The sequence below is a fragment of the Toxorhynchites rutilus genome, chromosome 2, assembly GCF_029784135.1.
Source record: "Toxorhynchites rutilus septentrionalis strain SRP chromosome 2, ASM2978413v1, whole genome shotgun sequence".
NCBI lineage: Eukaryota > Metazoa > Arthropoda > Insecta > Diptera > Culicidae > Toxorhynchites > Toxorhynchites rutilus.
The window spans coordinates 27,430,724-27,444,266 of NC_073745.1; the positions used below are offsets into that span (position 1 = coordinate 27,430,724).

At 39.7% G+C, this 13,543-nt stretch overlaps 1 protein-coding gene and 2 long non-coding RNA genes across 4 annotated transcripts; all 3 read left to right on the plus strand.

Moving 5' to 3' along the window:
* Nucleotides 1–980: 980 nt before the first annotated feature.
* LOC129771930 (uncharacterized) lies at nucleotides 981–1,756 on the plus strand. Its single transcript, XM_055776076.1, has 2 exons — nucleotides 981–1,543; nucleotides 1,617–1,756. The coding sequence occupies exons 1-2, from the start codon at nucleotides 985–987 to the stop codon at nucleotides 1,619–1,621; spliced, it is 564 nt and encodes a 187-aa protein (XP_055632051.1). The 5' UTR covers nucleotides 981–984; the 3' UTR covers nucleotides 1,622–1,756.
* A 5,716-nt stretch (nucleotides 1,757–7,472) lies between these two features.
* LOC129771835 (uncharacterized) lies at nucleotides 7,473–8,441 on the plus strand. Its single transcript, XR_008742487.1, has 3 exons — nucleotides 7,473–7,590; nucleotides 7,667–7,847; nucleotides 7,952–8,441. It is a non-coding gene; the product is annotated as an uncharacterized LOC129771835 (long non-coding RNA).
* A 1,757-nt stretch (nucleotides 8,442–10,198) lies between these two features.
* On the plus strand, nucleotides 10,199–11,252 carry LOC129771456 (uncharacterized). Of its 2 annotated transcripts, none has more exons than XR_008742380.1 (4): nucleotides 10,199–10,238; nucleotides 10,293–10,882; nucleotides 10,945–11,073; nucleotides 11,128–11,252. It is a non-coding gene; the product is annotated as an uncharacterized LOC129771456 (long non-coding RNA). The 2 variants fall into 2 exon arrangements; XR_008742381.1 differs by having other exon boundaries at nucleotides 11,159–11,252.
* The last annotated feature ends 2,291 nt before the right edge of the window (nucleotides 11,253–13,543 follow it).

Below are 13,543 nucleotides of genomic sequence, written 5' to 3' on the forward strand. Positions count from 1 at the left end.
GCTGCAATGAAGTTAAAAATTAGGATTCGAACAAAATTGTCTCAGCAGAATTTTTAGTAATTTTTTTCCTTGTTTAAAGTACGGTTTAAGTAAGTATTCATACCTTTGATCGTTAATAGTAATTGCTCAAACCCGCACCGCTCAAAGTGTAAGAAGATTGTTATTATTTAAAACTGGCCACACTTGCCTTTCTAGAGTGGTGTTATTTGTGTGCACATTAGGGCAGTTGAAATTAGTTGCTTGCCCCGTGAGGACGTTTTTATATTAATAAAGTGCTTATCAACTGAACACTAATTGTAGGTTTATTCCTGATTATCCGATGCCCGTAACATGGTGTCAGAAGTGGGATACCTGCAGAAAAAGTGCAGTGAAATTTCAATCGTAAATTCGGGTTAATCGCTAAAAGTGCGGATTGTTTGAAGAACGATATCGAAATTTCTGGAAGCGTGAAAAGGGGATTCAGTAGTGTGGGATATCACTCACATTAGCGAATGGATGTATTAGTGAAACGTTTGACTAATACAATCACTTCGGAGTGCTAAAGAAAAACTGTAATATTTTCACCGCGTGTGTTCATGTGAATAAAACGAAATGGATTCGCGTTTGCCCCAACCACTAGACTGTTCGAACTTGGCGAAAGAGTGGCCAAAATGGAAGCAACAATTTTACATCTACATGATCGCTACGAACAAAAACGGGGAAACAGAGAAGAATAAGATAGCAACGTTTTTGTGGCTCATTGGAGAGAGGGGTCTGGAAATTTACAACAACTTATTTCCCAACAATGGTGATGTTGACAGTTTGTTCGGTGCTGCTGCTGTTGGAGGTGCTGGTGTTGCTGGAGTCGCTGAAGGAGCGGAGGCTGCCGGAGGCAATGTCATTGACGGTTTGCAAGTACAGCGCACACTAGCGCGAGTGATCGATGCATTTGATGGATATTGCCTCCCACGTAAAAATGTTGCGATGGAGGCATTTAAGTTCAATATGATCACCCAGAAAGAAAAGCAACCGTTTGCTGACTTTGAAACAGCACTTCGAACACAGCTTGCTTACTGTGAATATGAATGTTCAGCGTGTCATGCATCATATGCAGATCGGATGTTGCGGGACAAAATAATAATCGGTGTTCAAGATAAAAAACTACAGCTCAAATTATTAGATGGGAAGGATGATCCGTTATCGAAAATTGTGGAGACTTGCAAAATTTTTGAAGCGGCCGCAGAGAACAAGCAATTGCTCGACCAGAAAGTTGGGTACAGCGATGTGCATGCGGTTATAGAATCATCATCCAAGGAAATTAATGAAGTCGCGGTTATCAAAGCTGCTGCTTGTTATAACTGTGGTCAACCGTACAGCGTACGTCACCGTCGTTACTGCCCAGCCATTAATATTAATTGTGACTTATGTGGACGTCTCGGACACTTCAAGAAATTTTGCAGAGCGGCGAAAACGGGTAAGAGCCAAGATAACCGAGGAAAGCCTGGTACGTCAAAGCAAGTTTTAACCAGTAAAGCCGTCCACAGTGTGAACTGGAAGAATGCAGGTAATATCTTTTCGATTGATCTGAATATGGTTGAAACAGAAACTAATATAAGTGAGGTATCTTCTCATTATAGAATAAATTCAAACATGTTGTCAGGTGAGGTGGCACGCGTCAAATGGACCAAACGGTATGGTATCAGAGATCAGTTAGTTGTTTTTAAAATCGATACTGGTGCTGATGTTAACTGCATTCCGTTAAATATTGTTGTTGGGTTAAAATGCCCTATAGTTCGTGATTCGACGTTGATTGACGTTGTTGACTACAGTTCGAATAAAATTAAAATTCATGGTAAAGTTTCACTTCCCTGTTATGATTATGAAAAGCAAACCACTCAAGTTGCAGATTTCCTCGTTGTCGATGATTCTTTTGAACCATTATTAGGATTGGAAACTTGTGTTTCGTTTGGTCTAGTTAAGCGTGTGAACTCAGTGCAGGCTGAAAAACAGTTTCCATCTGAGAAATCACAGTTCATTGAACAGAACAATGAATTATTTATGGGGCTAGGAAAATTTCCTGGTAGTTGTACCATCGTTCTCAAAGACAGTTCAGTACCTGTGTTGCATTACAAAAAACGCATTCCCTCTAGTCTTCATGATCGTCTCAAGAAGGAATTGACATCAATGGAAAAACAGCATATTATCAGTCCCGTTGACTATCCTACTGATTGGGTCAATAATATGCAGATAGTCGAGAAACCCAATGGGTCTTTGCGCATATGTCTCGACCCGAAACCATTGAACGCTTGTATCAAAAGGGAGCGTTTTCTTATTCCGACAGCAGAAGAAATTCTAAGTCGTTTAAATGGTAAGCGGGTTTTTACAGTGTTGGATCTACGAAATGGATTCTGGCAGATGGTACTAGATCCCAAAAGTTCTGATTTAACTACTTTTATGACCCCATTTGGTCGATACAAATGGAATCGTGTACCGTTCGGAATAAACAGTGCACCCGAAATGTTTCAAAAACGAATGGTTCAGATTTTTAGCGATATTCCAGGTGTGGAAATATACTTTGATGACTTATTAATAGCAGGCACAGATTACGATGAACATGACAGAATTCTACCCATTGTACTTGACCGGGCTCGAAGAAATAATATCACGTTCAATCCCGATAAAATACAGTATCGAACTGGTAAGATAAAATTCATGGGTCACATCATATCACAGGGCAAGGTTAAACCAGATCAGTCGTATACTCGAGCCATTGTTGAAATGCCCAAGCCACAGAACAAATCGGATGTACTTAGACTTTTGGGGTTGCTGAAATATCTTGGAAAATTCATTCCGAATCTGTCCCAACGCACTGCGGCTTTGCGTAGCTTGACTCACAATGACGTTGAGTGGAAATGGACTGAAGAACAAGACATTGAATTGGAGAGTTTACTTAACACTGTAAGCTCCACACCCATTTTGGCTATATTTGATCCCAATATCCCAATTGTGATTCAGACCGACAGTTCTAAGGACGGTCTAGGCAGTGTTATAATACAAAATGGTTTACCAGTTACATATGCTTCTCGAACATTGTCCAAATCAGAACAAAAATGGGCACAAATAGAGAAAGAACTCTTGGCGATAGTGTTCGCTTGTGAACGCTTTCACTATTTCCTTTACGGACGTAATTTCCTTGTTCAATCAGACCATAAGCCACTCGAGTCGTTAGTCCGTCGTGATATAGACGATGTCACTCCTCGTTTACAACGCATGTTCATGTACTTGTTGAAGTACCCTGGTTTGTGCATAACTTATACACCAGGGAAAGACATGTTAATTGCTGATTGTTTATCCCGTGCTCCACTTACTGATGAAGATGATTTTAAAAAGGAATTATCTGGAATGATTCATGCGATCTCGGAAAGGGTTTGTCTATCGTTTGAAAATCGAAAGCTATATGTTGATACACTTAAAAACGACGAGCGCTATCAACGAGTAGTAGGGTATGTTGAAAAGGGTTGGCCTTCGTACCATCAGCTGGATGACTTGAGTCAATTATTCCACAAGTGTCGTAACTGTTTGCATCATGAGAATGGTTTACTGTTTAAGGATCATCGTCTGGTAATCCCCACGGCGTTACAAAAACTTATTTCGAAGTGGTTACATGCTCCCCATTTTGGAATAGAAAAGACACTGGCACGGGCCCGGAGTCTGTATTTCTGGCCAGGTATGACAACCGATATAACAGAATTGATTAAAAACTGTGACATTTGTGAAAAGTTCACACGTAATCTTCAAAAAGAGCCGTTGATTCAAGAGACTCCTCCACAATAACCTTTCCACCGTGTAGGGACGGACCTCTTCGAATATGCTGGAATAGACTACCTAGTTGTGATGGATGCTTATTCTGGTTATGTTCTTGCTGAATCGTTGCGTGAAAAATCTGCTCGTCACGTTGTTGATATATTGGATCGAATGTTTCTTCGATACGGATACCCTACCCAAATAAGATGTGATAATGTTCCTTTCAATTCTTCTGCCTTTGCGGAATATGCTAATCGATGTAATGTCGAATTCGTTTTCTCAAGCCCACGATTCCCATAAAGCAATGGTTTAGCTGAAAAAGGTGTAGCTATAGCTAAGAATATTCTAAAACGATGCTATGAGATGAATGAACGTGAGAGTTTCCAGTATCGCTTGTTGGAATACAATACTAGTCCAGTTGCCTCGATGGGTCTCACACCAGCCCAGTTGTTTTTCGGTCGTCAATTGAAAACGCGCCTTCCGATTGCCAGTGAACTTTTAAGGAAAAATAGCGTGAGTGAAACAGACATTACAAATAGATTAGATCGGAAACGTATGAATCAGAAACGTTACTTTGATCGTTCAGCTAGGCAACATCCGGTTCTAAACGTAGGTGAAAAGATTCTCTTTAAGAAAAACGGAAAGGAATGGAAGTACGGGGAAATAGTTCGGCAGGTAAACAATCGTTCGTATATAGTAAGGGATTGTTTTGGAAACTATTTCCGCAGGAAATAGGCGGTTTTTAACACGGTCTCAAAATTCGGGTTTCGATTCTAGTGAGCTAATGTACGAGGACCACGTTCAGAAACAGTTAAATCAAGCAGATAACACTTTAAATAACCCTATCCCTTTCGTTCCCACTCAGATTGCTCAGGACCAAGAATATCGTTCATTATCTGTGGATTTCCCAACGATAAATCGACCAGATGCTGAAATATCAGATTCGTCGCTATATTATGATGCTAACACTGACTCCGACAGCTCATCGGAGTTTTCACAAGGTCTTGATCCTTACAACAGCTCCGCTTCAATGACCATTAGTCCACCGGTACGTGAAGGCTTTAGAGTCCCATATACCACCAGAAGTGGTTGATACTCTAACAAACTTAATATCTGATTTATAAACTCAATGTTGTTGAATAATCCTCTCCTCATTATCCCCATCCATCCTATCAAAAAAAAAAAAAAAAAAAAAAAAAAAAAACATTGTGTCATATTAACCTCGAGTAAGCCGCGAGTAATCGGCCCCATTCCTACTAACCTAGATGTAACTTATTTTTGTTAAATGAAGAAAGCGTGTAAGAAGATTGTTATTATTTAAAACTGGCCACACTTGCCTTTCTAGAGTGGTGTTATTTGTGTGCACATTAGGGCAGTTGAAATTAGTTGCTTGCCCCGTGAGGACGTTTTTATATTAATAAAGTGCTTATCAACTGAACACTAATTGTAGGTTTATTCCTGATTATCCGATGCCTGTAACACAAAGTATCTCGAAAAAAGATTTAATTGAAATGTCAAATCTCAAAAGGGCACATCTTAAAGGGTCTAACTGAAATCTATAAGTATAAAGGGACTACATATTTATGTTTTCGTTCATTCCGAAAATTTGTGATGTTAGTGTTGGATTTTCGTACAGTGCCGTATCAATAATTGAAGTATACATTTTCGCGCTTACGTTGATGCGTCATTATGATTATAATTACGTTACTGTTTTAAATAGGATTTGAAAAAGAGAGTTGAATTTTCCAACACATTTTTCTCGGAACTGTCACATTCGAGATAGGCCCTATTGAAATGTTGCTCTAGAACTGTTACGTAACTATCATGGCTCACCCCCCCCCCCCCCCTCCTCCTCACTCTCTTTCCCCTATGTCACCTTAAGTAACGACAAGTTAACAAGGCATGAGGTAAAATATCTCAAATAACATTTTTTCTTTATTTCAATGTTTTCTTTCTTTTTATATAGCCCACTCAAATCAGAATTTCGTGTCGTGTCGAAGACTGGGTGGCATTACAGTACTTTAAATGAACCGTCGTAAGTGGCGCAACACCCGAAAAAACAGGCTAAACCACACTAACGGCTGTGTAGTACAGGGTTTACATGATTGTTTCCATCAATTAAATAAAAGCCCTCTGACCGGTCTACAATTTGTTCTTTGACACCTAAGTTTTATATTTTTTTTTTATTTTGCTGCTATATAATTTGAAATAATTATGGTTATTTACAATAAAATCATTTTGCCTAATAACTTTTATAATTATTTTATTATATGATAAACGGATGAAGGCGATACGGATTTTGTAACTCCATTGCGTTCAACAGTTGTTCTCCTAACCTCAAATCCATTTCATTTCAACAACTTTCACTTCATTGCATTCACATTGGTTATGAATGAACCCCACACAATCAAACGCGTCAAATGCACCAATGGGGGCGCGCGATGCATATGCCATTCTCCACGCTCTCTCTCATCATCATAGCGCTGAATCATGTCATCATGCACTGCACCGAGCGTTGCAATTACTCGTTACCCCTTCCCGTCGAGACGCCAAGCGCTGATGCACTCACACCCGCAAGCATTTCTCACTGTGGCATGGCTGTGGTATTGCACTTGCAGCGTAAATGGCGCAAAAGCACATTGCAAATCACCAACCGTTTGCTTTCCCCTTTCCGCGTCGATGCAATTGAAGCACCGAGGGCAGACTCACATCATTGCAACTGCAGTAGGCCAGCCACGTGCAACGATGCGTGCGCTGCGCTGCGGGAGTGTGGGGCAGCTACGAACCGATGCAGCGAATATGCACTTTTGCAAGCCGCGCATATCGCGTGTGAGTGTATATAGGAGACTGAGAGGACCGATCGATCGTAGCGTCGTCGTCGTGTTTGTGCACGAGCGAATGCACTTTTGTTTCGCTTTTTGCATCTCTTTTTTATGTATAATTTGTTTTTGCGCGCAAGCCCCCTTCAGCGGGCCAATTATTGCGAAGAAAATGGCGGATTGCAAATACAATTTCAACCAATTGCAGTCTGCTGCGCCGGAATGCACCCGAACTGTGGTAGTGCAGTCTATGGAGCTCGGACGAAGTGCGTCTGGTTCAGTCTCGATGCATTTTGCCACGGTGGCAGTTGTGCTTGTGGAACTTGAATTATATTCTCGAAAAAAAAAATCAATTCAAATCTAAGAAATAACTAAAACTAGAATCCGTTAATGACAATATTGCAAGTGGCTGTTAGGCAGAAATACGTTTGCCAACTGCCATCGAGCTCAGCATCAAAAATTAACATATTCGTTCGAAGCAGCATCATGTTTTCTAATTCAATCACAATAGCAATCAAACTAGATTCTATTTGAAACAAAATTCTAAAGAAAACTACTTTTGAAACGGATATCCAACAACCCAAAGCCCGGGAAGATGCTGGGAGCATCTTCTCAGCCAGCAGCTGCCACTGTCATTCATCTTCTCAAGGCTCGCCAGCGGACACTATTGAAAATCTTCTGCAACAATTGAAACAAGACTCACGCTCAAACCAATCCCATCCTTTTCAGCTGTCAAATGTATTGAAATCTGCCCGAACTGGTCCCCCCGGTGGTCATCGTCCCATGGCGCAAAACGGTAGCCAGCAGCTGTCCCCGCGGAGTCGACAGCCAGCATAAAAAAAAAACTTCCACGGTCCGCCGAAGGTCCGCTATTAAAATCGCATAGAAACTTAACGACTTGTTTTCTGTATTAAATTAAATTATTTCCAAACTCATTTCCCCCCGGACAGGCAAGCGGCAGACAACCGGACCCCTGAGAAGCAACTTTGTAAGAAAGGAATAATTTAATTTGAATTTATCTATTATTTACACAAATAAATTTCCGAATGTGATATCCCTTCCAGCGACCGTTTCGGACCTCGTCTAGTGACCCCGCCGAAGCAGCCAAAAAAAAAAAAAAAGGATGACAAGCCTCCTCGCCGCACATTCTGCGAGTGGCCGTCCCCTTGAATCGCAAACGCAGAACGCACATTCTCGGTTCCCATCGTCATGTCTCCGATTCAATTCGCATCTTGTAATTTGGAGGTGAGAAGAAGAAATATTTCCAGAATCGTGGGTCTTCAACAACAAAAAAATAACACAGTTGCTTTGTAGATTCGCACATGAGAAAAAAATTGCTCTAATTTCAGGTTCCCGCAAAGACCCTCAAAACTCCAAGCGGCAGCTTCCAGCAGCCATCTCACAAGCAGCGGCTCATACAATTGCCTAAAATAGGAAAACGCATTGAAAAGTGCGAATAATGGGAATAAATCTTTCATTTATGTTAATTATAAACAGCGCGGCGTACGCACAACAATGAGACGCACATACGACCATCATTAGGCCCACGATTTTTTTTACGTTGCTCCTAATATGCTCTTCCATTCGAACTTTTTCGGGCGGTGTGCGGTGCGTAAGGTATTGCTTACCATTGTCGTTCTGCGTAAGGAAACAAGAAACCTTGATTTTGTTGCAACGTGATGATTTTTTTCTCGCTGATGCTGTGGACCAACTTTTCATCTGCCAGCTTTAGGTTGGACATTTCGCAGGGCGCCACAGGAAAATGGTGGGAAAAACCGTTGCCTTTGAGACTTGGTTACTGCAGACTGCCACTCCTCAAACTGCAGATGGCGGATCGGAAATCCAACGTTTATTTTACGCTCTAGGTGTAGAATTTTCCCCCGAGGCCAAGAATGTGACCCATTCCATGAGGTTCTGCGTTACCAAGACTAATTTCAAATTCGACAAACTTCGAACCAAAACATTTAGATGCACATTTCTTCAGTTTACAATTTAGTTCCGTTAAAACAATAATTAAATACATGTTGAAGAGCAGTACAATTGAGTTTGGTTTGAATCCTATGGTTTACACATCGCAGATACTTAAAACTTTCTTAGTCTAATAAATGAACATAAGTTCAAACTTCTTCACAATTAGGTTTCTCTCAGTGAACAGTAAAAATCACAAAACTTCACATTTTGGGTTACACTTTCCCACACAAAAAAATGAAAACTGTCTCTAAGATGTTATAAAGGGCCCTATTATAGAAATCGAATCGAGGATTCGATACAATCACTATCACTGTTACACCGAGTAAGATCTGGAAATATAGAAATCGAGGAAAACAGCTCGATTCGTTACTTTGCTCGAATGTCAGTGGCGGTGCTGAAATATTTTGAAACGAGTTTGAAATGTTTCATAAAGCACTATAGAAAGGATGCCAAATCTTTTTTTGAGACATCTGCTATGAAAATTATAAATATGTATATTTCCAAAGTGTTAATATGGTTATGTTTGCAACGAATAAAGCTTAATATGCGTAATGCATGGATGTGTAATAAAAACAACATCATGGAACAATTTGCTTTACAAAAAATATAATTATTAGAAAATGAGTTTTTTCATGTATGTTTACAACTGCGATCTATAGAATTCCGTAAGAAGTCACACATGAATTCCACTTTTTTTAGCAAAACATTTTTTTTTGCATGTAATTCTTGTTTAGCGTCGATTTCTTGTTGCAGCGGCGTCAATAGTATTGGGCCACCCCCTGTGGCCCTAAATTCTCGCTTGTTGTGTGCTAGTGTTTTCATTACCTTTCACCTCATGTCAATCCAAATCTTTAATTTAAAAAAAATCATTATTGTTTTGCAAGACATTTTAGCTTTAGCATATGGTTAGAAAGTTTGGTATAGTATAGCATTAAAAAAGAAAATAGCTGACAAAAGTAACACATACTAATGTACGCTAGTAGGAATAAGCAATTTTTAAGTAGGAAATTCGGTTGATAGTAATTCAAAGAATATGATAAAATTTACTTATAAAGTTACATGTATCGTAGAAGAGACACTTACTTTCTGCCATTCTGAACCAAGACGCATCGATGGTCCCAGTGCATTAAGCTCCTCACTAAATTCCTCCCACTTTTCCTTAACCGGGATTCTATTTGAACTGCCACCACACTTACCTTGTATAGACTATTCTGGCAGCACCGTAAAACAAATACTGATCAAAACAAACGAACTTGTGTTGAAAATTGCATATATTTAAGCGTTTCTGGAATGTTTCCCAAAGAAAAATATCAGGGACGCAAACCAAAACAAAATAATTCTCTGAGGATATGCAACAAGTGAACCAAACAACTCGAAAAGTTCTGACACTTGCATCGATACCCAGATCCAATTATAATCGAGCAGTTATCGATCCGATGTCGACCGAAACGGAATAACATGCTACAAAAATGCTGGAATCTACCCCCGCCTTGCTCCCGCAGGCAGCACTGCCTATAGTTTCAGCTATAATTGTACACGATTGCATGTACAGAGCGAAGCGGCATCACTGTACCAAGTCTTATCTCTTTCTCTCATCCAATGACAGTTCATTCAAAACAATAAAACGAAGAATGAAATGGGTCGAGAATCATTTTCATCATTTTCGTAGGTACAATATTTGTTGTTTTTTTATCATAATTCATAATCTTTTTTTTCCAGATTTTCTGAACAACATCAACAAAATGGGATACCTACATAATGCAGCAAGCAAAACACAGCAGCTCCAAGCAGTTGTTCGATTTATCCTATGGACGGATTTCCCCAACTATTTTAATTCCGAAGGAGAAATTAATAAAAATGCAGCAGTTGCAGATGAAAACGACAGTATGTATTTGTCGAAGCTCGTAAAAATGATATGTAGCCTAAGCACATTCGAAAGCTATGCGTGGTCACGGTAATATGAAGAGAACCGTCACAATAACGGTTACATAAAAGTGCTGGGAGTAGTGCGGTGATCAAATTGTATGCTAACGTTCCGGTTCTGCATTTCCATTCCAACGTATCTAACGGAATGCTGATAGCGCAACAATTGAAGATTATTGAAATTGATTCAAGGTAAATTCCTGCGAACGTGAGTAAACACCAGCTTTTGACTGAAGATGCGTATTTCAATACATAAAAAGTAACAACCACCAGCATCATAAGGTAGATTGACTAACGGATCGTATAGACTGTGACTTTCAACAAAGTCCCCGGATATTGCCCTTCAATGGAGGTCTAAATTTAAAGCTCTTACCAAGGAATGTTCGGTATGAGTATTGGGTTTCTATCGTTGTAGTCACATATTTAATGGATTAATGTTTTGTTTCAGTATTGAAAATTGGAGTGATTGCGATGGCAATTTGTTAGCCACAAACACCGTTTATTTGTGCAATAATATACTAAGATGTTTTTATTGTGAAACTCGCAAAAGTTTCCCGAAACAGGACGAGCGGTCAGCGTAAGTTAGGTTATTTTGTTATAAATAACGATTTATAATTTTGTTATTTCCCAGAATTTATTGATTGTTTCGTTCCTCCCGACAGTACGCAGATTTCCAGAGGATGCCACGGTTTGATATAATGGAACGATCGGTAGAAAATCAAACAAAGTAGTAATAAATTTAAATCTCAAAATAGCCATACATGTATTACAATGAAATGTAATGTGTTTGTCCATATAATAAGATGAACAATTCCATTCACCGCTTGTTTTTATATACTTTCTATTTGGCCATGATTGAAAAATGGATAAAACCATAATAAGGGTCGAGCAATTTCGCATTCGGTCGACGTGGTGCCAGATTGGCACAGTGTTGGTTCGTAATTGGTTGTCAAATACGAAGAGAAGGTCGACAAAATCATTGCAAAATGGCACGATATCGGCACCGTTGTCGACACCATTTGTTGAGACCAATCTAGCACAACAAAGTAGACTGGGTAGCTATCACTCGCTCGGTGCTATCTAATTGCTCGATTTCTATAATAGTAAAATAGAGCTAACGAGCAAAATTCTTATCGCCTCGATTTCTATAATAGGACTCTAAATTATATTGTCGTGGGAATCAGAATCTGAAAGATTGAAGATGGGCTCGAGTTATCAGGTACAAAAGAAAATCATTTCTGCACGATTTCTAAAAAGTAAACGATATCAAAGTGAAATTGAGAAAATTTCCTACAAGAATCATCAGTTGGAAAATATTCCATAGTTGAATTCATTTGTTGCCAGTCCAATACTTTTGTGACGTGACAACACCTGACTGTTTGCGGGTTCCGACCGTTGAACATTGTGGTCGTTTCCGTTCTCCTCATTGCACAGCATGCAACTCGGTTGCTTAGTGAAGTCTCTGGCAACGTGACCCTCCTCGTCGCACTTTCTGCACAGTTTGGATCTGTCAGGGCCGCTACAACTTCTCCGAAGCCCATGCATTTGAAGCATCTCTCCATTTGCTTGGTCACCCGAGGGGCAACTTTCAACGGGTACACGTACAATCCCACTTTTACTTTACCCTTCTCCACCATTTTGTTCGCAGCGTCTCTCGAGAGCCGTATCGAGACCGTTTGTGTCCCGCCGTACGTCTTTCTCAACTGTCATCTGTCATCAATTGTCATCGGCACACCACCAAGGTTACATTGTAACTGCAACACACATCTCACAGTTCCTCCGCCTTCGTGATCTCGGCACCAGATACCGGCATGCGATTTTTGTTTATCCCATCTGTTTATTGTAAATAAGGCTCATTTAGCATTTCAGCTGTAACAGAGTCGAATTTATTCGGGTATGTTTTTATTTCATGTTGTATATTACACAGTAGTCATTTAGGCGTAAGAGTATTCCTATTCTATCGATACACAACACATGTCACCTTTTTCGGCGTAAGAATATTCCTATTGTTCGAGAGTTCACAGTTGGACTATATACACAGCGGGACTGTTGAGATGAGGCTTCTATTGTTGTGTTATAAATAGCACCAACTACCGATGCAGCAGACCGTAGTATGAGCGGTAAGGGACTGGGATTGTCATCACATGATGATTGTTGCGTGGACTCAGTAGCTAGAAAGATGGTCAGTGGACGGCCCTGAGTTATGAGCTCATGATCGTTCGCTTAGTAGCGGGCACGCGACCAATTCGGCTACGAATACCCCATCGCATTCGATAATTGACTCCTGAGAGAGAGCTCTCAATTTCGCCTCCTCGCCTAACGGCTTCTCTACGAGTTGTTTGAAAGCAGCGCTCTTAACCGCTGGATCTTTCTTAACCCTCCCGTACTCGCGTGCAAAATCATAACACGTATACTCGCGCACGGTGTCACAGACCGAAAATTGAACTTCTCTGTAAAGTTGCCATTGTGTATTTTTCAGGCCTTATTGACATTTATTTGAAGAAGAGGGTATGATTGAATGAAAAAAATCCAAATAATATGTTTTCTTCGTCTTTATTATGTTTTAATAGTCATCTAACTCAGCCTCCTCAAAACAGAGTAATTTCTGATACTCCAACACAAATAACGAAATTCGAATTTTTCACTGTTATTAATTAAAAGTAAGCAACTGAATATAATTCATGGAAGTATAAAGAGCTATAAAATAACATAAAAACGTATCAATCGATTGAGGTTTCATTGGAGTAAGAATCAGAACATAGCATAACTGCATGCTCGAAACAAACATATTTTTTACATTTCATACAGTTGTTGCGTGTTTCTCGGGTCTTCTATAGAAGAGAAGAATGTATAACGACCTTCTAGATAATTACCAGATGATAAAGGTTCTGGAATATAAAGTTTGCATATTTCTAATATTCTTTGTCTCTGTATTCTTGGGAAACTAAGATATAATGCCTTTTTTTAGATGAGGCATAAAAAGATGATATAAAAGGATTTCTAGGAACTTCCTTTTCTTTTTCTTGTTTTCTTGTCGATATTGTCCA